The 25,819-nt window shown below is 36.4% G+C and overlaps 1 protein-coding gene across 2 annotated transcripts in view; it reads left to right on the plus strand.

The window, feature by feature from the left end:
• The first annotated feature begins 1,863 nt into the window (after window positions 1-1,863).
• dmrt1 (doublesex and mab-3 related transcription factor 1) overlaps window positions 1,864-25,819 on the plus strand; it is a 32,238-nt gene continuing 8,282 nt past the window's right edge. Inside the window, exons 1-4 of one of the 2 annotated variants that reach the window (XM_054610221.1) lie at window positions 1,864-2,241; window positions 5,745-5,907; window positions 7,610-7,767; window positions 15,797-15,977. In XM_054610221.1, the coding sequence (XP_054466196.1) occupies window positions 2,023-2,241; window positions 5,745-5,907; window positions 7,610-7,767; window positions 15,797-15,977 (721 nt within the window). In that variant the 5' untranslated portion in view covers window positions 1,864-2,022. The remainder of the gene's footprint in view (window positions 2,242-5,744; window positions 5,908-7,609; window positions 7,768-15,796; window positions 15,978-25,819) is intronic. The other variant, XM_054610222.1, reaches the window with a different exon arrangement.

Genomic DNA, 25,819 nt, shown 5'->3' on the forward strand with positions numbered 1-25,819 from the left:
GTGAACAGTGTGGAGGTTAATTCACTTCCAGCTCAGTCAAGCCTTGTAAATTAATAAGAGAGTATTAATTCACCACGTAGCACATTTGTGAGAAAAAAAAAAAAGAGCTACAGTAAATACATTTAAGTGGGAAGCTATTCAAATATTACAGCATAACTACAAGCCAGGGGGAAATAGCACAATGATACAACTGGCTATTATAAATCCAGCACCATAGACACATTATAAGCTATATATATATATTTAATGGGATTTCTTTAAGATTTATTAGTACATCATGAACACTTATGTATTAAACCTCCCTGGATCCATCATCTTAGACCACCTTAAGGGACAACATGATGAGATAATAATCATTCTAGTATTCTTCTAAAATCCAGTTCATTGTTAACAATTTTAAGTTTCATTGAACATTTAACACTGATAATATATAGTCTTGAGATAATAGCTGGGTGTAACTCCAGTATTTCCTTAAAAAAATGCAAGATGGTGTTTGCAGTTGTCTGGATTGATCCCAAATCTTGAATTAAAGGGACTTTTTTTAATGTCTGCAAGATTTAATTCAGATGTATTTTTTCCTTTCTTTCAACTGGGCTAGTTCCCCTAAGAATGAATTTCTAGTATGAACCTGACCAGGAATCCAGCACAGTGTACGTTACCATGAATGTTGAACATTAACAACTAAATAAAGGCATAAATCAGAAAGAATCAGTTTGGGGTTTTCAAGGCTAATTAATGCTCTTATTTTTGCAGTTTATGCATTACTAATCTCTGTGATTGTCAAAAGCTGTGCACTAAATACAATCCAATGCACATGCATATACAGTACCAGTCAAAAGTTTGGACACACCTTCTCATTCAATGTTTTTCTTTATTTTTTATTTTTTTCTACATTGTAGATTAATATTGAAGACATCGTGTCAAATCAGCAAGAAATCATGAATGCAGATGAATTCAGGATGTGTCAAAAGTAAACAAAACAAATGCTCAACAAAAAAAGAATATGTTTTATATTTTAGATTCTTCAAAGTAGTTGAATGAGAAGATTTGGTGTGTCCAAACTTTTGACTGGTACTGTACATCCTGAAAAGGATTTTTTTAATGTTAAGTCATATGCATTCATGATTTCTTGCTGATTTGAAGAATCTAAAAATAAACCCTATTCTGGTTTTTGAGAATTTATTTGTTTACCACATAATTTACATATGTGTTCCTTCAAGTTTGGATGTCTTAATATTAATCTACAATGTAAAAAAATATAAAAATAAAGAAAAACCATTGAATGAGAAGGTGTGTCCAAACTTTTGACTGTACTGGTATATATATATATATATATATATATATATATATATATATATATATATATATATATATATATATATATATATATATACACACATATATATTACAGTACCAGTCAAAAGTTTGGACACACCTTCTCATTCAACTACTTTGAAGAATCTAAAATATAAAACATATTCTGGTTTGTTGAGCATTTGTTTAATAAAGAAAAATAAAGAAAAACCATTGAATGAGAAGGTGTGTCCAAACTTTGACTGGTACATACATTTATATCAATAAGCTACTTTTGTATTTGTAACCTAGTCAAGTTCACATTTGAATGCATGACTTTTACTCTTTTTACACTGAGGTACTTCTCCCAAAAGTGTATTAAATGTGTTTTTACTAATGATTTAAGTGTAAAAAACACACACATATATGAGAGTGAGAGCAGCTTTGGTGATGCCACCGTCCTGCCAGCTTTCTCCCCCGCTTTTCCAGCTTGTTTCCTCCCACAAGTGACAGCAGTAGGGGCGGGGAGGCACGGTGACCTTATAGCCTCCGGCCTGGCACCAGCACAGGGCTTTAACCAGCCGAGCCTCCCGGGACAAACTCCCCTCACATTATTAAAATTTATTACACTTTTATTTAAAGTTTTTTTTTTTCCACATTAGTTATCAGCATATTTTTTATTATTTTTGTGGTTCTTTGTGAATTTTTTATTTTTAACTTCCAGCCACCATGAGCAAGGACAAGCCGAGCAAGCAGGTGCCGGAGTGCCCCGGTCCTCTGTCCCCAGCCAAAGGCCAGAAACCCCCGAGGATGCCCAAGTGCTCCCGCTGTAGGAACCATGGTTACGTGTCTCCCCTGAAGGGCCACAAGCGCTTCTGCAACTGGAGGGACTGCCAGTGTCCCAAATGCAAACTGATAGCCGAGCGGCAGAGAGTCATGGCGGCTCAGGTAACCGTTACTTTTTCAAAAAAAAAATTCAAACTGACGAGCAGCCGTTAGCTCAACTGCCCCCCAACTGAATGTTCAAACATGAAGATTTGACGTTAAAACAAGAAATACAACATTTAATTCATTTAATTGTTTTAATTAACATTTTAATGGATGTTTGTTTTAAATTAACATTTTAATGTATGTTTGTTTTAATTTAACTACTATCTGTGTACTAACAAAGCCACCTACAATGTCACACTTGTTGCTTACAGCAAATATATAAATTAAAAATATGCTACAGTATATAAAGTTACTTTTACAATTTTGTATTCATTTTATTTTATTTTTTAATTTTAACTACTAACTCATTTTAATTTCAATTTTTTTTAAATTTTAGCTACTAACTCATTTTAATCTTTTTTTAATTTTAACTACCAACCCATTTTAATTTTAATTTTATTTTAACTACTGTTGATAAGTTGACTTTAGTTGTTTTTTCTCATTTTTAATCTGTGTACTAACAAAGCCACCTACAATGTCACACTTGTTGCTTACAGCAGACAGTTGATACAAATATATACAATTAAATGTCTTTTCCAATTTTGTATTAATTTAAATTTTCTTTTTTAATTTTAACTACTAACTCATTTTTTTTTAATTTTTTTTTTTATTTATTCATTTTAACTCAAAAATGTTTTGTTTTAACTAAATAACTACATTTTAATTTTCCAATTTTTTTCATTTATTTATTCACTAACTCATTTTTTTTTTTTATTCACTAACTCATTTTAATTTTATACATTTATTCACTAACTTTTTTTTATTTTATTTATTCACTAACTCATTTTTTTTTTATTCACTAACTCATTTTAATTTTAATTTTATATTAACTACTGTTGATAAGTTGTTTTTTCTCATTTTTAATCTAACAAAGCCAAACAAAGCTTAACAAAAACTTTTCCAATTTTGTATTCATTTAAATTTTCTTATTTAATTTTAACGACTAACTCATTTTAAATTTTTTTAAATTTTTTTTTTATTTATTCACTAACTCATTTTATTTATTTTATTATTTATTCACTAACTCTTTTTAACTAAATATGCTACAGTATATATAGTTACTTTTCCAATTTTGTATTAATTTTATTTTATTTATAAAAAAATATTTTTAATTTTAACTAACTCATTTTAATTTTAATTTTATTTTAACTACTAACCCATATTAATTTTTATTTTATTTTAACTACTGTTGATAAGTTGTTTTTTCTCATTTTTAATTTGTGTACTAACAAAGCCACCTGAAAGAAAGTTCAAACATGAAGATTTGACGTTAAAGCAAGAAATACAACATTTAATTGTTTTAATTAAACTTTTCCAATTTTGTATACATTTTTTTTTTTTATTTGAACTACTAACTCATTTTTTTTAATTTTAACTTTAATTTACATTTTTAATTTATTTATTCACTAACAATTTTAATTTTTTTACATTTATTTGCTTACAAACTCAGATTTTTTTTTATTCACTAACTCATTTAAATGTCATTAACTAAATATGCTACAGTATATATAGTTACTTTTCCAATTTTGTATTAATTTTATTTTAATTTATTTAACAAATTTTAATTTTTTACATTTTTGATTTATTTATTCACTAACTCATTTTAATTTTATGTTTATTTATTTTCATTTTTTTTTTATTTTTATTTTAACTACTGTTAGTTATAATTTTTCATTTTAACTAACTCATTTTAATTTTAATTTTTGTTGATAAGTTTTTTTCTCATTTTTAATTTGTGTACTAACAAAGCCACCTGAAAGAATGTTCAAACATGAAGATTTGACGTTAAAGCAAGAAATACAACATTTAATTGTTTTAATTAACATTTCAATGTATGTTTGTTTTAATTTTAACTACTATCTGTGTACTAACAAAGCCACCTACAATGTCACACTTGTTGCTTACAGCAGATAGTTGATACAAATATATACATTTAAATGTCTGCTACAGTATATAGAGTTACTTTTCTAATTTTGTATTAATTTAAATTTTCTTTTTTAATTTTAACTACTAACTAATTTTTTATTTATTTTTATTTATTCACTAACTCATTTTTTTTTAAATTTTTAATTTATTCACTAACTCATTTTAATTTTTTTAACTAAATATGCTACAGTATATATAGTTACTTTTCCAATTTTGTATTAATTTTATTTTATTTATAAAAAAATATTTTTAATTTTAACTAACTCATTTTTTTTTTTTAATTTTAACTACTAACTCATTTTAATTTTTATTTTAATTTTTTATTTATTTACTAACTCATTTTAATTTTAATTTTATTTTAACTACTGTTGATAAGTTGATTTTTTTCTCATTTTTAATTTGTGTACTAACAAAACCACCTGAAAGAATGTTCAAACATGAAGATTTGACGTTAAAACAAACGTGTGAAAACAAGAAATACAACATTTAATTGTTTTAATTAACATTTTAATGTATGTTTGTTTTATTTTAACTATTGTTGATAAGTTGACTTTAGTTGTTTTTTCTCATTTTTAATCTGTGTACTAACAAAGCCACCTACAATGTCACACTTGTTGCTTACAGCAGACAGTTGATACAAATATATAAATTTAAATGTCTGCTACAGTATATAGAGTTACTTTTTCTATATTTTGTAGACTTTTGCTTTGTAACTTTAGATTGTAGCATTTTTAAGGTTTTTTTTTTAAATGCCATTTTTTTGGATAAGCTCATTGATTGCTATGTTTTCTGATAAAGTAAAACTATTTATACATATATAAATAGATGGTAGACTTACTTCATGTATCCCAATGTACATTTGAAAATAGCCAAGTCACATCAGTCAAAAAACAAACAAAAAAACCCACAAACAAATAAAATATATATTATATTATATTATTTTATTTTTTATTTGTTTTTAGTGTTTTATTATTAAATTTGATTATTGTGATTGTTTTACCCTGTACAGCACCTTGATATTTCATTGTATTTTAAAGTGTGCTATATAAATAAAATCCATTATTATTATTATTAAAATATTGATCTAATAATGGTTAAATTAACAAAAAAAAGGATCCAACTGAAGCTTTTATCTCCCCCTTTTTGTCTTAATTTTCTTAATTAATTTATTGTGTGGTGTAGAAAAAGCTGCTTTTATTGTCAAATGAATACAAGATTTAGAATAAAAGAGATTCAATTTATATTTTATGAAATAAATAAAAAAGGAAGAAACTCAAACTCCAAAAGCTGGTATCAGAAAATCTTTAAAATATTTTCTTGAAAGGTGAAACAATTAATCCAAATATTTCTTGTCTATGAACTACTTTATTAATGGATTCAGCTATAGTTTCACCAAATTCATATCACAATCATTTACTAATTATGTATGTATTAATTATTACACTTTGTTAAGCTTTATCTTTGCATTATCAAGTAGTCTGTTCTGCATAGTCGTAAGTAGATAAGGGTTATGTTTTGTTTTTCCTCCCCTCCAGGTCGCCCTGAGACGGCAGCAGGCTCAGGAAGAGGAGCTTGGGATTTGTAGTCCGGTGGCTCTGTCCGGTCCTGAGGTGATGGTGAAGAATGAAGCTGCAGCAGACTGCCTGTTCTCTGTGGATGGACGATCCCCTTCACCAACCCCTTCTCTTGCTGTCACAGGTGAGCTATCGTTTTAGCATTTTAACATTCATATATTCAGCATTCAAACACAGCTAAAGTTGCATAAAGTAATTTTGCAATTGAGTCGGCAGATTTAGAAAGACTTCACACCAAAGTTTTCACAGATAATTCTCTATTGAATTATATGAATAGATACTTTCTATGGATGTGTGCAACTAACAATACAATGTTTTTCTAAATTAAATGAACCAAAATCTAAATGTTTTTACAAACCTGTCGACCAATTCATACAGCAAAAAAAGAGAGTTTGTTTTGCCACTCAGTGGTGATGAGGGGTTGTTATCACATGACATATATAGATGCAACTTTATCCATTATTAAATCAAAGCTAAAAGCCTTACTCATTTTAAATATCCCTGATTTCTCTATTATTGATAAAAGACAGTAGACTTAACTTGTGTGGATATCATGTGGTTCTCATTGAAAAACGCTTCCAACAGCTGACGTAAAACATGCGTCATGACACTCCTTATCTCCAAAACATTGTTGCATGACTTTACTTTTGTTGGATGAACCTCAAATTCTCCTAAATCTAATAAAGTGACTTTTTCGTCAATCTTAAAATGGAGTTTGATGATAACTTTCAAAATTCAGAAGATTGTTTTTTATCAGTTGTCTTTCTATAGAACGTCGTGGAAAGTCGTTGACTCCAGAATGTCAATGGTTGCATAATAAAAAATTTTAGTTTAACAGGCAGCAAAGCCACATTCTGTTTAATCAGTTATTTAATGTGTTATATTTCTACCTAGAAAGTACTTTTAAAAATGATTTTTAGTGTTATTCAGTATTATAAAACACCAAAAAGTCCACAGGACAAGCAAACTTTTATAGATATCATCAATACGAGACATTTTCATGGGAAAATAAATGAAAATTAAAGTAAATTTTGGTGGCAGCGGCATGAAAGGGCCTCTTGGCGATGGGTGGAGGCCGACACAGATATGGTGTTCCCTGTCGGCCTGATAGCAAACGTTAGGAGGTGGAATATGACTGTGGTCAAGGCTGCTCAAGTCTTCTGCTTTGTGCTCATGTGAGGGTGAACTTTAAGTCTCTGGCTCGGCAACAGAGAGGAGAAAAAAACGCCTGAGCTGGAAAAAGGAGTCGAGCACTCTGTGATTCAGCGATGACAAGAAATAGAACAGGGACTACAAATGTCATTATCTTCGGCTTCGGCGGTGAACACAGTGTCTTCATTGTGTAAGAGTGAAGGATCATGGTCTGCCTGAGAAGAATGTGGCCTTGTTGATAAGGAAAGAACAGCGGATAATGAGTAATGATAATGATAATGATGAGGGCAACCCACATTCCTGTATTGTGATGGTGTGATGTGTGACGTCAAAAACACCTCCCGCCTGCAGATGGTGCTGTTGATAGCGTTTTGAGCTCTGATGGGACATTCAGAACAATCTTGAGAAGTTCAAGAAGTTCAGGATTTATTGGTTTGTCAGCAGCAGCAACGACTCTAAATGTAAAAGTCAGCTTGAGTTATATTGTTGGGTGCCTAATTCAAAGTTAGTTTTACAAATTTACCTAGAAAATCAATACATAAATGCATGCACATAATCCTTAAATCCATATTTCAAATGCAATAATGAAATCCAGCCACGAACATCCCACTTCAGCCTCTGAGTTGATCTTTGTCTTATTCGTTGTGGTTCCTCTTCGTGTGTTTCTCGTCCAGGCGGTCGTTCGGCGTTGTCTCCCAGCCTGTCAGTTGGTTCCCGTTCTCACACTGACGGATCGTCCGACCTGCTGCTGGAAACTTCCTATTACAACTTCTACCAGCCATCACGCTACCCCGCCTACTACGGCAACCTCTACAACTACCAGCAATACCAGGTGACTGACAGTAACGAATCTGCTGTTTGTTGATAACAATCAAACTCACCTTGAAGCCTTTTATAAGCGCTCAGAGTAGTGAAGGTATATCACATGCTGGTCCTGCCTGTTGGTTACCTGTAATGTGAATATAACTCTAGAGAGGATTTGGTGCCACTGCAGTGGAAACGTGTGTGCCTTAATTACAATTCATAATCTTATTTAAATTGTTCTGATCCCATCATAAATTTGAAACCGGTATAAAATATTTGAATTAAGAGATATTATTGAGCATTTACCTGAAAAATGAAGATATACAAAAAAGAAAATAATACTTTACCATTCCCATCCTGTACTGGCCATCATAAGTAAATATTTGATTAAAGTTAGGCATCAACTACTTTACCATTACTGTACCGGCCAGCACAGGGAAATACTTTTATTTTTATGTTTGCAAAAGTACTCAGAATCCTTTCAATATAAAGTGTTATAAGTAAAAAGGCAGATTTTTAGACACATCTGTGAAACATCTGTGTTGTCCCAAACTGATGTAACACAAGTCATATGCAAAAGAGTTCAAAATCATAGAGTTACAAGCCTCTCTGCTCTATTAAAAGTGATGGACTGGTGTCGAGTGTATGTGTACGGGTGTGTGTGTGTGTCTGTGTGTGTGTGTGTGTGTGTGTGTGTGTGTGTGTGTGTTGGAGGGTGAACTTTACATCTTAGCCGCTTCATGCCACGGAAACATGAGATAAGCTGCTTAGCCACGAATCACCTCAGCATGAACAAGGCTTACTTTCTATTACCTGGTCAGATAACTTGTCACAGTAATATGAAACTCATGACAGTCAGCGAGCTCAACTGTGTGAAGGAACAGCTGGAAGAGACGGACGCCAACGCCAAAATGTAGTTCCAGAAAAACATCTGTAACACCAAAATCATTTGTCGCTGGAATTAATACATATCAGAGCAAATGAAATCTTTTGGGGTATTCATCCACTATGAAAATATTGAATCATAAGTATTGCTGGTGGCTTAAAAAGTACTCTACCTCAAACACCTAAAACAAAGTCCAGTGTCGTCCTATCCATAAGCTGAAGTGACCTCAAAAATACCTTTAAAGTTACTACATGGAACTTTAATTTTGTGTTTATTTTGGCGCCCCCTGTGGACAAAGGTGGGAGTGTTTCCGAGCACCAGCGTCCCTTATGAAAACCTCTCTTTTTACAGCAGCAGTCTGCTTAGCTCAGTCCTGGTTCTGGTTCTCTTGAGCCTCCCTTTCCTCCATCGGGCCCAGCTATACGGCCTGGTTGTCTGACCCGATGTCAACGATGAAAAGCATTAAAAATAACTATATAGAAATAGACAGTTTTCTCTCTGATGGTCTTGTTTACTTATGTTGGTCATAATGAGGCATCAGGATTAAACTGAGACTGTTTCAGAACCAGTTAAAAGTTCCTTAACTAGTAAACTTTAACTAAAATGTTTGCCGTCCTAGTGACCCAGTGTTCTAAATTAATACCATAATGGCAACATCACTGGTTTGATTCTGGCTGGGTCTCTTTGTTGCACCCCCCGTGTTTATTAACATTAAGTTAACTGATTAAATATAAATAAGGGGTATTGACTTATTCCTACTCCTTTTTGGACATGAAATACTTGTCTGAGAGTTTGCTGTTTATTCATGCTGGGTATTATTGATTTTACCTATACATATTATTATCAAAATGAAATATAATAAAGATTTAAAGGCAAAGATGCCAAAAAAGGATTTAACACAGCTAGGGTTGCAAGTTACAATTTTTATTACATTACATTACATTACAGTCATTTAGCAGACGCTTTCATCCAAAGCGACTTCCAATAAGTGTATTCAACATAGGTATTCAAGAGAACTACTAGTCACCAGAAGTCATAAGTGCATCTCCTTTCTTAAACAAGCATCTAAGAGCATAAACCAGAGCAAAAGTATAGTGCAGAAACAAACTAATATGAATACAATAAGTGCTAAGTGGAAGGCTCAGGGTTTATGAATCAATCAGAATGTTTCAAGTCATTTATGAATCGTTTACCCATCACAAATTCCCAGAAACCACATTTTCTCCTAAATATAAAATATATAACCATTGAAAATCAGCAACATTAACCTGCACATTTGAGAAGCTAGAGCCAGCAAATATTGTGCATTTCTGCAAAAAATGTATTAATTTCCTTGTCAAATGAATGAATTGACTAATCATTTCAGGAGTAATTTAAACGTCCTGTTGTAGAAAATAACAGACTTCCAGAATACAAAAAGACAGCAAATTTCCTTTTTAAATAAATAAGAGAGGAAGCGTCACTTTGATATGACAGTGATGTAACTGGTGCATTTGTAGTCAACCTTGTGGACATTAGAAGTTCATTTTCTTTGCGTCTGGTAGATAATCATATACATTTTTTTTATTTCTTTGTTTTCTCAGAGATGGATGAGAGTGTCTGCTTTAATGTCGGCACTTACGGTATAACGTAGGACACATCGGGGGCGACAGTACCGAGCGTCCCACCAACACACACTCTGCCCCTCATTCTCCCGTCTGTGTATTCACACTGATTTATGCTCGAATGTATCTCTATTGTGTCAAAATGGGTTGAGCCTGTGCGTGAAGCAGATTAGATCTATAACTCTCCAGTGATCTCAGATGAGCTGGATTGTTTTTTTATGAACAACATTTGTCCACCCCTTGCTCCCTCCTCTCCACCCGCTCTCCGTTCCCCCAATAGCAACATCTAGTTTTGGGGTCACTGCCTCCGCTAACCTGCCGGCGCACAGCACGAGAGCCTGAATTGCAAAGGTTAATGGTATTGTCTGTCGGGCGGAGGAACAAACCGCTATGCCTCAGCGCTCGAAGGAGAAAGTGAGCACATTAATGCTAATCAGTTAGCACTCTTTAGCATAATTTAGCCATCCTCCCTTGTGATTTATGATATTTTTAGTGGAGTTGTCAGGTTGAGAGGGCGACGTGCTACGGTTATTCAAAATCAGGGACTACTTTTTATTTTGTATTTGCATGAAGAGCTGATTATTTGAAGGCTGTTGTTTCAATTGTGCCACAAACACACACAGTTGCACAATTTCTAACTAGAAAGTAAAGTTTTTTTATTGCCTGAATTTGAATAATTATGACTCTTCTACTGGCAAAAAGAAAAATATTTCCGTTGTGTCTCCTCTGTCTCCTTTACCTGTCCTAAACCTCCACAATTTAATGGCTTATACTGCAATTCTTGCATCCCCAAGTGAAGTGATTATCCTTGAGTTACTCAATTTAGATTTTGTCTCCATATTAGCTGTTGAAGCACTTATCCTTTTGGTCTTTCTGCACTTTCCAGAGAGCTTTGACGTCTTTTCTCGTTGACTTTTTGTTCATTGAGTTTCTGAAAGTGCCGCTCTTATCTTCGTGATAACAAAGTGTAATTTTCATATTTTGAAGAACTATACAATTAATACCAATTTATTATTTAAATGGTAATTCTTACCTTCATTATTTTGTAGTTATTTTGCTCTAGAGCCTGATGCTGGTCTCAATCAAGTATTAATGATAGCAATTACCATAATGGATGTTTATTTATCTAAATAGTTATAGCTGTATTTATCTGCCATTATCTATTATTTTTCCAAGTGCATCTGCAACTCATCGCCACCTTGCAATTATATTCTTAACACTGATTTACTAATTTATTGTTAGTTAGTTTGATCATTTAATGACTTAAATACCACACTGGAAATAGTTAAATACAAATAAAACAACTGTCCAAGCAATATTCCATACAAAGTACAACAGTACACTGATTTATTGCAAGATCTCAAATTATTGTTTCATTATCAGTCAAGCTTGAATGGACATTTTGCAATTACAGTAGATGGTTTGCAGAAGATTTAGATGAGTAATTTATTTCTCTGTCGACATCTATGAATCTGTGTAAACGTCATTCAAAATAAAAGAAACGCTTCCTTTAAATCATGACCAATCAAGCTGATCTTAACGATAGTCATTATCATAATAAACTGATCTAAAATTCTTGGGCTCTTCCCGCTACTAAATCAAAACCCAGAAGGAAACGCTGTGGTCTTTATCAGTATCAGGCCATCTACCTCCACTTCTCTCCTGTCCTGTGCACTCAGTGGTGCTTGGCTGCCATGCAGGTGGATGATGATAATATAAGGGTGGTGTAGAGCTTCCAGACAGGAGATGGTGCCAGATAAGAAGACCGGCCCTCTCAGGGAGGTAAATGAAGCCCCCCCAGGAGTCTGCAGGTTAAACTGTGAGTTTAGAGGAAGGACTGTGGATGTGTGGCAAGTCCTCCTCGAGGCAATTTGTTTACCTTTACTAATGTTCTGTGTCATGAAAATGCATTTAGAAACGGAGGTCTGGAGGTCTACTTTATCAAGTTTTCATCGGGTTATCTATGAATCTGACAGTCGCTTGTGCAGAACGCAGCTTAGAATTTTTAAATCTGTAAAAGCTAAAATAGATTCCTGAAGATGCAGATATGCTGTTCGGTGAGCTGTTTCTGCTTTAACCACCAACTCTCTGATACTCTGTGTGAAACAGTACACAAAATATAAGGTTCAATTTGGTTGTGGTGTTACTGTTCAGTAGGATTTTGGAAACATAAAATAGAATTTCCTTTTATTTTTGGGAAACAACTGAGCAGTGAATCACAGGGAGCTCACGGTGTTGAAATGAAGGCGCTTAATCAATTATATAGGGTCGAGAAGTAATCTAAAAGAAAACAAAAGGCAATATGTCAACAACACTATGCGCACACGAAACGACATTACTGTCGAGCTCGAGCACTGAAAGGGTGGTACGTCTAAATCGTCTCTGAGTCTGAATGTGTATTGTAGCATATCTGAAGTGATGAACACCTCCAGGGAAACTGGTTATTGGTTTGGCCTTTGGCTGTTTGAACACCAAAAGGAGGATGGTCGTAATAGACTCGCTTTAGAGGTGTTTCCAGATAATTTTACCTAACCTGTTCAGTGTTGCTTTGATTTACTGGAAAAACCTTGAACCACTCAAATAGGGGATAGTGCTGTATGAGAGGGTTTTTTAGCTTTGACTTCCAACGTATGTTCCCTTTAACCGTTAAAACCTAAACCTATCAATGGGGTTAGGTGTTACAGTTGAAGCACACACATCCCAGATATCAACAGTAGAGTACCTTGTGCAGACCTGAGAGTCAAGCTTTGTCATTTTTAGATACAACTTCTGTCAGAAGGCACGTCTGAAGGGGAAAAGAAGTGGTCCATGAATATAAGAAATAGTATTTCAGAACAGCCCCCCGTTTGATGCATTATTTTGCAAATCAAATCCAAAGTTGCACACTGAATAAAACATCCGGTACTGAATGCTTCTGGACAAATATACACACTAAGAGATATGAAAAAATGTTAAATTTAGGTCCACACTGGAAGTTGGGATTCAGGCTACACAGTATCAGCCTGATAAAAGCCCGCCCAGATAGACTTGGGGTGTCGAATCATCAAAAATGATCAGTGTAACATAATGGGCGACAAACGGCTGCGTATCCGGGACGCCTACTGATGTCCCGGTAATGACCAGTAGGAGCACAGAGCACTTTTCCATGTACAACTGTAAACATGGCAAAGCCAAAGAGGGATGATGTTGGTGGAACAGAGAAAGGGTCACAGTTCCCATATACCACCACCAAGGAGGTTATGTTTTCAGTCCGGTTTGTTTCAGTGTCAGCAGTTCTGCGGAAAAAACTATTGGCCCAATTTTCTTTAAACTTGATGGAAGGTTGCGCTTTGGATGGGATCCGAATCAAGTGGGCGAAAACACTGTTATTTTTCACTTTCGTTAGCGTTGTGAGATAGTCTTAGCTCTCCGAGTGCTCTTAGGCTTTTCCGAACACAAGACAGCTTGTATCATAAACTTTCGGACACCATTGTTTGTTTACATTGTTGTTCTTGGAATTCAATCGCTAGCCTCTCCTTCCCGATGACACCACACAGGTTGTGAAAGACAAGCTATGATTGGTTTGGCACCACTGTGTAGTTTGACTTGGCGAGAATGTTTATCTTTTCAATGTAAAATGCTAGAATGGATGTTTCTGTGTTAACGAATGGTTAAGGTAATGAAAGCCTATTGGTCAGGGGATAAGAACATGGATCGAATGATTAAATAACTCTGCAAAGCTACAAACTATAGTTGGAATAGTAATCACTATACATTGAGAAAGGTTAGTAAAGTATTTGGCATCAAATTGACAGTTTAAGCAAATGACTCCGTGTGGATGTGTCTGTGACTGCTGGATTTGAACCTTTTCTAGAAGCAACTCTCACTCAGACCGTTCTGTTCGGCGCCGTATGTATCCCGCAAACCGTAAGCTTCTAGTGCACTTTCAAGACTCCAGTCCAATCTCTATTGTATTTTTCACGGCCTAATACAGGAGCAGAGTGTAGCTTAAATAACAGTTTATAAAGCTGTCGCAGAATTGATGGTGTGGACAATACGGGTGACATATTACAGGCTGACAGAAATCAAATTCCATAAAAGTGAAATTGAAAACCCTCGGTGAGGCGGCCTTGCTGCTGAGTAGACAGCTCGTTTTAAAGTTTTCAGAGGGCTGGAGAAAGCCAGCGCTGTGTGTTGCAGCTCGTTCTTTAGAAACAAGCCACAGACTTGTGAACTCAAACTACTAATTCTCTGTCATATATTATCTTTTCTCTGTATTTCTTCCTGCCAGATTAGGCTGGAAAGTGTTGCTTTGGAATATCTGATGGCTTATTTGGAGGATTGTACAGTCAAACATATGTGAAGGGGCCCGTTGAACAATTGTGTTTATATTGTATTTGGAAAATTCAGGTGGTTATGTTGTTTGTTTATAAAAGAAAATAGGAAGAAAACCCTTTTGTTGCTCAGATTAAGTCCAGATTTGGTCCTGGAAAAAAAGCTTCAAGGACATAGCAACATATGATGTCATAGATCAGCTGCAAGAGTTGTAACTTGTATTATGTTGTTGGTGATTTTGCCTTGAAGAAAATGTAGCATCTGTAACAAACAGTGAGTGACTGGAAGCTCAGACCTTTTAATGCCATAATTCGCCACGTTCTGGCTCCAGCGTTTTTCAATCAGCTGTCCACCTTTAAATGCTGCCTAAGATTAAGCAAATATGGCGTCACCTAGATCTCAAAAGCCACCTTAGAAGTTGAAGAAGTATAAAGTATATGCCAAAACAGCGGATTTTTTTATCAAAAGAATGATGCCAGTATGAGGAATGTTTGAACTGGTCTTGCTTGCTTGCTCAGCTTTGCTCTTTACTTAATTTTCTCCTCTGCTGTGATATTTTTGTGGCTCCTTTGGGACCTCAAGTTTCACCTCATATGACACAAACCAGCAGCACAGGATTAAACACAGCAGAGCTTCCACACAGTTTCTTAAACAGAGAACAAAACATTCTATTTAAGAGCTGAAACAGAAAATTAATTGGCATCTGGGTATTTTTTTAAGCAAACATTGCATACATTATCTTCATCCAGCTTCAAAAAATGGGAAGATTTGTCGCTTTGTCCTGTCATATGCGATATTATAACTAACTATATTATAAATAAAAAATGTATGCATTGACACAGCCGGAAATGTATTACCAGCTGTCTTTTTTTGCATGTGTCTGTTCTTCAAACTGTGATGCTTTTAATCTGGATTATGACTTTAACTTCTTTGTAATTGTGTTATAATAATTTATGATATACATGCAAAGCTTTAATTGGTCAGTAGGCGGTGCTTTTATACAAGTTGTTTTGGAGCAGGTTAGGTGTTGAGCGTAAGTAACCATGGCGATCTATCCCAGTATGAAGAGAGTCTCCCATCGTAGGATTGAAAACCCGGAGTTAACCCTGAAGTTAAATCTCTAACCCTTAATCCTGCTTCAATGTACAGCACTCAGGAATCTGATGATTATGATGTCGTCTATGAAAAACTCACTGCATATTAAAGCAAATGTTTTTCCTGTTTGTGTGTTTTTGTGTCGTTTTGTTCTGAAGCAGATGCCTCATGCTGACGGACGTCTGTCCAGCCACAACATGTCCTCTCAGTACCGCATGCACTCCTACTACCCAGCAGGCACCTACCTGACTCAAGGCCTGGGCTCCACCACCTGTGTGCCGCCCCTCTTCAGCCTGGACGACAACAACAACAACAACTGCTCTGAGACCATGGCAACCTGTGAGTGACACACAGAAACACACACACACACACACACACACACACACACACACACACACACACACACACACACACACACACACACACACACACACACACACACACACACACACTTCTCAAGCCCCATAAAGTTTTACCCAGACTTTATCAACTGTGTGGTTAAGTACATTAAAGGGAGGATTGCACTCAAGTCAAGAGCGCCATAAAATTCACAAGATAAAATTTGTCTAATGTGAAGCTTTTTTACTTTTACTATACTTACTTTTTTTAACTTTACTTCAAATGCACAACCGTCTGACTCAAGTGGAATTCATGTGTTGCATCAATTTCCCCAACCAACCTTACTGTTATCTTTTGGAGGAAAGAAAATAAATTGAAATTAAACTCAGCTATTAAGCCTTACCCACTTCTCATTTACAGTCAATCATGATATTTAAAAAGGACATATTTTGCCTCTAAAATGCAGAAAAGTAATCAATTTTAAAACAACCACAAAACTGTCAAAGACCTGACAGTGCAGCTCCGTTTTTTTTGTTGTTGTTGTGTTTAAAGATGAGGTAGATCTGATCTCTGGCGCTCTACGCAAACGATCCCAGATTGGAATCTCAGCCGAGCACGGCTGCCTGGATTTTCTGCCTTTCTCAGTAGCTATGAATGGGGGTAAATCAGATTGTGAGCGTTGCTTAATACGTTCAGTAAAGTATTTGTAAGGGCTGTGCATAAGTGCGAGATGAGAGTGAGATAAGAGAGGAGGATCCTGCACGATGCAGAGATGCATACTGGGCTGATTGGCACGCCTGTTCAAGTGCCTTGCAAGTTTTCATTTGCAGTTCTGTGAGACACTTTATGTTTCCATCTGTGGTGCTTTCAATAGCTGCATTTAGAGGCCTGTTTATAAAGTGTTGTATCAGAAAATATACAAATGGCGGCGTCCTGTTTCCCAAATGATTGTAATTCACAAATTGCAGATACATTTGTGAGTAAGAGGAGGAGCTTGAATGCTCATGTACAGTATGGGATGTAAGTTCTGTCTGGTGTTTGCTTTAATAAATGAAAAAAATCGCAGCTTGTATGTTGCAAATTTGGTGAAACTGACTCCAGATCATCAGGGAGTCAAACAGAGTGAGTGAGTATGTTCATTCATTGTAAGAAAAAGTCTGTAGGTGGAGCTATTTTCTTTGTCTGTGCAGCCTTGTGATGGAAGTTACTGCTTATACAAACTGTCCTGCTCAGACTCTGTTTAGCTCCTCAAAGTAAAGGCAGCAGTTTTAAAGGGACAGTAGGTGGGATATGGCGGTGTGGTTGCAGAACGCCACGGTTTTGCACTCTGCGGCTCACGTTACCTCAGTTAAACAGGCGTGTCGGAGAACTACGGTGGCCTTCAGGTAACACAAAAGAGCAAAAGGCTCTTGCTCCAGCCAGTGTTTGGTTTGTCCGTTCTGGGCTACTGTAGAAACATGGCGGTGCAACATGGCGGACCCCGTGAAGGGCCCAATCTGAGCTAACGAAAACACAACAATTCTTAGTTTCAGTCAAATTCTAAGTGAAATCAATCTTTACTTTTCTTGTCATTAACCAACTCTGTCTGGTGTTTCCCTGGGTGGTGTTTAAATACCACCCAGCAAAAACCTAGAACAAAAAGGTAATATTCTTTTCAGGAATTAAAAGATGAAGTTGATTTGATAAAGAGCAATGGTTTTGTATATTATTACTCATTTATAAAGCTCATAGGGGAAGAGTGTCATGAGCACAACATCAACATCCTTCTTTAAGTGAAATAGACTGCTGACACCACCAGCATCACAAACCTAAAGACCCCCGCATCTTCCCTTTATACCTGCACATGTTAATGACTTTCACCTGTCCGTTTCCTGTGAGGGTCCCAGGTCCGCCCCCCGCCGTGAATCTCCACGCTCCATTACAAGATTACAACACGCTCCACGGGTGGTCCTTCATTTGGTGAAGAGTCAGACTCCAACACCAGAGAAACAAACCCCATAAAACAGTGTTTTTTACAAACTTTTTTCTGGCTTCTGACCCCTTAAAATGACAAATATTTACTGGCAACACCTCGACACAAGCTGCATAATTATTGTATTTTTTGTGAGGTTAGGTTTTATTTTACATATATATTTTTCATTATATTCATGCTAAAGCATTTATACAATATATAAAGAAAACTCAAAAAAGAGAGAAACTCACTAGTGATAAAATATCATCAAAAAGACGTTGGATTAAAGTGAAAAAAATATGCTACCCTTGTTTTATGATGAACACGAGCAGGTCACCTCCACAACGCTTTTCCAGTCAGTTATTTGTCCCATTATCAAATCTGATTGTACATGATAGAACAGTGTTAAATAGTCTTTACCAAGTCTCTGTGGTGGATTGTCCCTCTTACATTTATATTGTAAAACAGGTCCAAAATATTAAAACAGAATTAATCTCAACATTGGACAAAAGAGTTTTCTTTGACGCTGTTGGATAAAACTTCTGAAAAATGTTACCTATGTATTATTTAAATAAATAAACTGACTTAAATGCAGACAACCACATCTTTGGTATTAATTGGAATATTTTTGAGGCATTGAGGGGTACATTTATCCTGTTTTTTATAAGAAAAAGGCAAATATTTCAGACACGGTGGAGAAAATAAAGTATTTTTTGCAGTACAAATATGTTTTCTCTTTCTATTTCTGGTTTGGTGTACCTACATCAATATCTTAGAGGCTTGTCGTTGCTCCTCTTGCTGTACTGTGTCTACGACTGTAATAATGTGATAAGAAGTAGGGTCATTTCCATAAAACAATTTGTTTTCACTATCTCTTGTTATACAGAGCTGAGAGAGGTTTTTATTCAGTATTTTATTCCCATAGAGTCGGTCTAAACATTTGGTGTCTAATTGGTGCAACCAGCGTCTTTTTGGGTGTGTGGGTGTGTGTCGTATCTCAACAGGAGGCTTCCACCGACTGAAGATGAACCCTGTGGTTTTGTAAAAGCCTCTGTGTTTTGTTTTTAGGCTAATCCTTCCCCTTGTCTGAACAGTTTTTTGTGTGTTTGCCAGTCCTCGACTTTGTCCTTGATGTTCTTCCAACTCATATCTTATCATCTGAGTTCAAATCACTCTGCAGGGTTATAAGCATGTTGTTCTTGTGAGATTCACATAATGAACTTTTTATCTTAACTAACGCGGCCGCAAAAAGGTACTGTAGCTTTTCTACTTTGTATTTTGGTACTAATGAGTGATTATAGTCTGAATTATTATATTTTACTTTGCTTTTATTGGCACTTATCCAGGGTCACATAGGGATTTATTTTCAAATGGAGATGAAACGATTATTTAGTTAGTTAGTAAATAATTAATTGAGTATTTATTTTAATATTATTTAGACAAAATCACCAAATATTCTTTGTTCTTAAAGATAAATAAAAACCTTTTATGGGGCGGTTTGAACTTGGTTTTGGACTTGTTTTCAATTAACTATTATTCTGTCCATTATTTCTTGATTAATCAAAAGTTCCCACAGCACACACAGATATCTTGAAATTGAAACATTCCAATACCCTAAAACATATTCTGTTTCCTATCAAGCAAGACTGAAACTTTCAAATATTTACATTTTCGAAGCTGTAAGAATTTAGTGTTTGGCGCTTTTGTGCCAAATTGATCATCAAAATAGTTTGTGATTAATATTCTGTCAATCGACTAATTCATTAATGGACTAATCGTGTCATTTTGGACTGTTGGTTGGATAAAACAAGTCATTTTAAAATGACTAAATGACTCATCAGTTAATTTACTGATTAATAGGCAGATTTATTGATAATGAAATGTTGCAGCAGAGTTCCCAAAGTCAAGAGAGTAATATACAGAATGTGTCCTGGCTGTTGATTTAATTTAACATTTACTGCACATCAAAATTCAGCCACATCTCCTCTTTTAATCCGTGAATTGTTTCTCTTTGACCGAACATGTCTTAAACCTCTGGATCGTCCGTGAGGAGGAAACAGCCGTGAGCTCTAAATCCTCCTCTCCTCCTCTCCCTCCTCCTCCTCCTCCCCTCCTACCTCACTGCCAAACAGAGCCCCGTCAGATTTATCTCCCTCCCTGGATAAGGCTAATCAGTTGGCCAAATACAGAGATCCAAATAACCTTCAGGAGTGCCACGCTGTCCTTTCCCCTCCTCCTCCTCCTCCTCCTCCTCCCTCTTTCTCCACCCTCCCCCTCCACAGTCCCCCCCCAGTCCCCCCCCACCACCACCCCCACCCCGCTGTCTCCGCAAAATTGCCTTCTGGAGTTAGTGAGCGGGAACAGTTAAGATTTACAAACAATGATGAAGCTTGTCATGCGTCTTTCTCCATCCGTCACGGCGGGCCGGGCGGAGCTGTGGGTAGAGCCGTCCCGGTGTTCTTCATAAAAGCCAGCTCTCTGTGAAATACGCCCCCCCGGACCGGCCTGTTTACTGCCCCCGCTCGTCAGCAGCCCCGCCGCCGTAAATCGCAGAGCGGGAGGCGACAGCGCAGTCCATCAAACTCCCCACCCCACCTCGCTGCCTTCCCAACATCCCACCCCCTTTTCTCCTCCATATATATATAAAAATATATATATATATACACACACAGGGACACACGCTGTTTCTCCACAAACAACCCGCCCCTCACTTGTTCACCAGGAGGCTCAGATGAGATGCCCCCCAAAAAGAGTTATGGCTGTTTCAGTCTCACGGCAGACAGCTTCAAGCCGAGAGTCGGTGTTTACGTTCTCTCTCTTTCTTGTCCTTGTCGAGATTCAAAATTCAAAACTGCTCAAAGTTTGTCAGCACAGCAACTTTCCTTTCCACATACTTCTTACTTTTTTTTTTAAAAAAAAAACCAAGATTTATACTAATGTCAGAACCTCAAAATCGAGCGCCGCCGCTCCGGCTATACGTTTGTCTGTTTTTGTTATATTGGTGTCAGCACGGAGCGTACAGTAATTTAAATGCAAATCAGATTGTTGAGGTATTGCAGATGTTAATCCTGCTAATCGATAGACCTGTGTGAGCCCATTAAGTTAGAAATCCATTACTATCTTTCTAGATGATATTCTATTGATTTTTTTTTCTTGCTTCAATCTATACTGTACTGTACACCAAAGTGAGTTACTGCGTATAAAGTCTGTCGTTTCGGGTTCTCCGCCTCCTGAGTTAAAAAAAAATCAACAGAGAGATTGGCGTCAATACGTTTCTTTGTTTCGTGTGTTAAATGGGATTTACCTGCTTTCAGATCAGATTACTTCAAACTCACACCCACTCACTCCCACACACACACACACACACACTTTAAGAGTTAAGGAAGTCCCTTTACACACATAAACACACTGCATGCACTTGCACAAAAACACACGCTCGAGGCCACACTCATTCTGGAGATGTCAAAGAGGCCTCTCACTCTTTTGGATTTATTAAACCCGAAACAAATCGGTACTTCTAACTCGAGAGGTGACCTTTCCTAAGGAAGTGCTGTTTCATGTCGTGTAGCAGCAAGAGTTCATTTCCTTTGGTCACTGACAGGCTGAGAACATCACTCACCTCCCTACATGTACCCTCTTTACCTCAGGAAAGCACAGGCTAGAAGACTGTTGGTTCCTGGTGTAATGCTTTCTTAGCAATCTTGGCAATTAATACTGTATCAACATGTTATTTAATACTCATGATTAAATTGGGATATCTCAAATATCCCATTAAATATAAATTAAAGTTTAAACTGGGCTAGAATTGTCTGAATGCAAGTTTTTCAACATCATTTCAACATGTTGTTCAAATTCAAACACATAAATTTGAATTCCGTAGAGACAATGCTTATATGTATTGTAGTTGTCTAAAAGAAATGATCTTTTCAACCAAATTCAGGCAGGTTTTAACCTAAATCCTAAACAATCCCTGTGTTCATTGCTACTACTATTTTTGAGATCGCTCTAATGGGATTTCTGCTCATTGTTGACGTTGACCAGGAAACAGAAAAGATGCACATGGGAAATACCTTTGTGCACTAACCCACTGGAACTCTCCCTTTACAAACGAGGTTTATAAAAGGATTTATATTCATTATAATTCACAATGAGTTCATCAATGTTCTTTGGATTTTGCATCTTTGCAGCTATGACAAAATACTCCCTTACAAATGATAAAAGTCTGCAAGTTCTTATATTGATGTGAAGGATGAGACAGTGTGGCGATCAACAGATTACAGTTTGTAGTTTTGAGTACTTTATATCAACTTTTCTCAGATAAAGTTCATTAAAGAAACATCACACCTTTACAAAATGGTGTTGCTGTTCCTTTAAGAGATTTAGGCTAATAAACCCCAGAAAATATCCCCCAACAAATGAATGCATTTTCTTTGAGGCATTGACTTGATTCAACCTGTAAATAAGAGTCAGCAGCAGAGAAAGTGACCCTGCTGGGGGCCCGTCGGGCTCCTGAGAGGCCTCATTGAACGTTTGGCTGATTGAGTGTCTCTCTTGGTTCTTGGTTACAGTGAAAAAAGTCCTGTGTGGCCCGTCAGATTGTCTTTCCTTCCCTGCTGTGCTGCTAAGTGCCCTGAAAGCCTCCGGGGCCCGTGGATGGGCTAAATACCGGTGTAATTGTCTGCTCAGGGCACAAGCACCGCTGTAATGTGTTGTACAACACCACCATTAACACGGGCCTGGGGCTGTGCAGACATTAAATGGCCGGGGCTGTGTGGTTTATGTCCTCTTCCCCTCACTCGATTCCTCTCTCCCTCTCGCTTACCACACTCTCACACTGTCCAGCTGTGAGGGACCTGAACGGAAATGAAACGTGATTCTATTAACTTCTGTTTTATCGTATGGAGAGGCGGAGTCCTGCCCCTTCTGACGGCCCACCATAGGACCTCATTTCACAGGAAACATATGTACTGTAATGGTGAGAGACAAATATGTTTATATTCATCTCGTTTGATTTGTTTAATGAATTACACATATGATGTTTGGCGATTTTAAAAGATAATTTTGCATGTCAAGAAAGTCTCAGTTTGTCATAGATGTGTTGTAGTAACATCGTGTAACATCGTGTTTTGTGCACTCGACTTTTGGGTGTGTAGTCCTTCTAATTACATATTTTTTCCTTAAAAATACAGTTTTACGAAAAATTTACAAACATCATATTTTTAATTCATGGCACAATTCAATCAGGGTCAAAAAAATTCTTGCCGTTGACTCCCGTTTATATTTATTCCCCCAAATAAGGTCCCGTTTTTTGTATCTCACACATACCTTTGTCATCAAAGATGATTGAGAGCTTTTCTGAAAAATCGATATATTTAATTGCGCTAGCTTAATTCTTCTTACTGTGAAGACACAACAATGCACATAAGATAAAAGTTTATCTTATGATGATATATGTATGTTGCCTTTAATTGTTTCTGTGCCATCACAGAATCGAAAGCAGCAGTGTTTAGTTTTGGGACTTTGTTTTTTGCCTTATAGTTTCCCTGAACATCTAATTTAGCTTTATGGGGCTACAGTAGTGATCCACAGACACTACTTAAAGCTAAAACCTACTGGAATCTTCATATTTCTAAATATATATATATATATATATATTGTGGCTTACAGGTGGAAAAGTGTAGCTATATATCCCTAAAAAAGATGCTACAATCAAAGAGAGTAAAGGACAGGGTTCTTTTTAATTAAGCTGAAATATTATTTAAATTATAATTAAATGGACCGAACCAATATTATTTGAACGAAAAGATAACTAATTTAACTGTGATATGTTAGTTGCTAATTTGCTAGGTTGGCGAAAGTGAAGCCTGAATGTAAACAAAACTAAACTAACATTTTAGATTACTTGGAGTAATATCCTTTAAAAGATTCGGGGTTACATTCTATCATTTGCATGTAAAATACTTCACATCTCACGTCTCTTAACACATAAAGTGAATGTTGTTTTCCTGATGTCTCTGTTTAAAACAAACCCCACTAGTTACGGTGCTTTCCTACCTAATCGTGCTCTCGTAGTCACTTTCCTTGCGTTGTTTTGAGTGGCGGCTCAGCGCGGATTGACGAATGGCGTCGCCTTGGCAGCTCTCTGAAACAGCTGAACGCCTCGGATAAACACATACGGCAGCTTTAGCACCCGCGGGAGGCGTCCTTCTTTCCATAGCAATATATTTCACTCTTCCTGTGTCCTTTACTTTGGCATTTTTCTTACCCTGTCGCCTCACAATGAATCTCTTGTTTGAAAAAAAAACCAAAACGTAATGATAGAAAAAGTCCTGCACGTATCGATCGGGCCGCCTCAGCTCATTATTGCATATCCATAACTTCTCGACAGGCCGCGTCAAGAAGCCCGGCGATAGACTGACAGGCCATTTTGTGAGTTGATGGGGCACAGTAGCCGAAATGGAGATTTAGCATAGCGACGAGGGCCGTGTCACGCCTCTCCGGCAGTCATCTTCATCGGGGACAGATTGGTTAACAATGCGGGAGCAAAGGTTCCTCTCTGCTTAATTAGCCTTTGACCTCGACACCGATGCCTTCTGTCAGCCCTGCGCTCCCGTCAGCTCCACAGCAAACCAATAATGAGCCTTTAAGTGTTTTCTGACCCCCCTCCGTTAATGGCTGCATAACAGACTGCATCGCTCTGAACAATTGTCTCAACAGATCTTCATTTGCGAGATGAAAGAGTGAGAAATATGTAGAAGATTTAGCCTCTCACTACAGTGAAATGAGTGGTCCTTATTCATGATAATGCAAAAGCTATTATTTGACTCTTTGTTTAGTTCTCTGATTAAAGTGTTTGATGTTGCTTGAAATTAGTAGAAGCTCAGGCGTCACTGCAGGCGGTTGTTGCCTTTGCTTTACCAGCAGCAGCAATATTTTGAAGCTTTAACTCGTAAATGGAAAATGCATTTGGTCGGTTTTCTAAAACCTCAGTGGATCGAACCCAAGAAGAAAAGGGTCCAGAAATACCAGATTGGATGATTATTTCCTTTATGCGACAAAGATCAGATACTTTTTGTCTCTTTTAAATTATGTTTATGCACATTTATAAATTAAGTTATGCCCAAATTACATTTTAAACCCAGTCAGCAGTGAGCCTGAAGGGAAGGGTGTGGTGGTCGCTTTGGTCACAGATATTCATGGTACCCAGAGGATGAATTGTAGTGACTTTGCTGATCTCTTCCTCAAACACAGCGAGTTTAAATGTTTTAATCATCCAGTGAACTAGCTCAATATCTAGTCATTCTAAACATTTGTGTTTCATGGTGAAACATCTCCACAGCAGCTGGATGCATATTGTGCATTTATTAAGTGCTTTATTTGGTGTTTTATTCATCTAAAAGTTGGATTTCTTTACAATGAGCATCATCAGAATACAAATACATAATAATTATACCGAACAAATCTGCAAAACTTAATTAAATTTGTTATCTTGTATCAACTAAAGTACAAGACAACAGAGCATTTGTTTAAGATGAGGGGAAGATTATTGTTTTAGTTGCATATTTACAAAAGACAGGACGCATCTACTTTTGCTAAACAAGAAGAGTTGTTGTAGCTTAAAACCAAAATCATCTGTGTCAAAGCTCTGTGCTTCATAGGACCACCTCTTCTCTTTTTTAAAGTGTGGCACAAAACAAAGCACTTAATCGACACATTTTTCTTTACATAATCTCCAAAATTTAGTTTATTTGGCAAAACAATTAAGCATATAAACATAATTTCTGGGTGCAGCTTCAGTGTTATGTATAAAAATTGCTCTCTGCATGAGATGTCGTTGATTTAATGCACATGCGATAACAGAAATGTGTAGGAAACAATTGATTCCTCCTCT

This window comes from Anoplopoma fimbria, chromosome 13 (genome assembly GCF_027596085.1).
Source record: "Anoplopoma fimbria isolate UVic2021 breed Golden Eagle Sablefish chromosome 13, Afim_UVic_2022, whole genome shotgun sequence".
Taxonomy (NCBI): Eukaryota; Metazoa; Chordata; class Actinopteri; order Perciformes; family Anoplopomatidae; genus Anoplopoma; species Anoplopoma fimbria.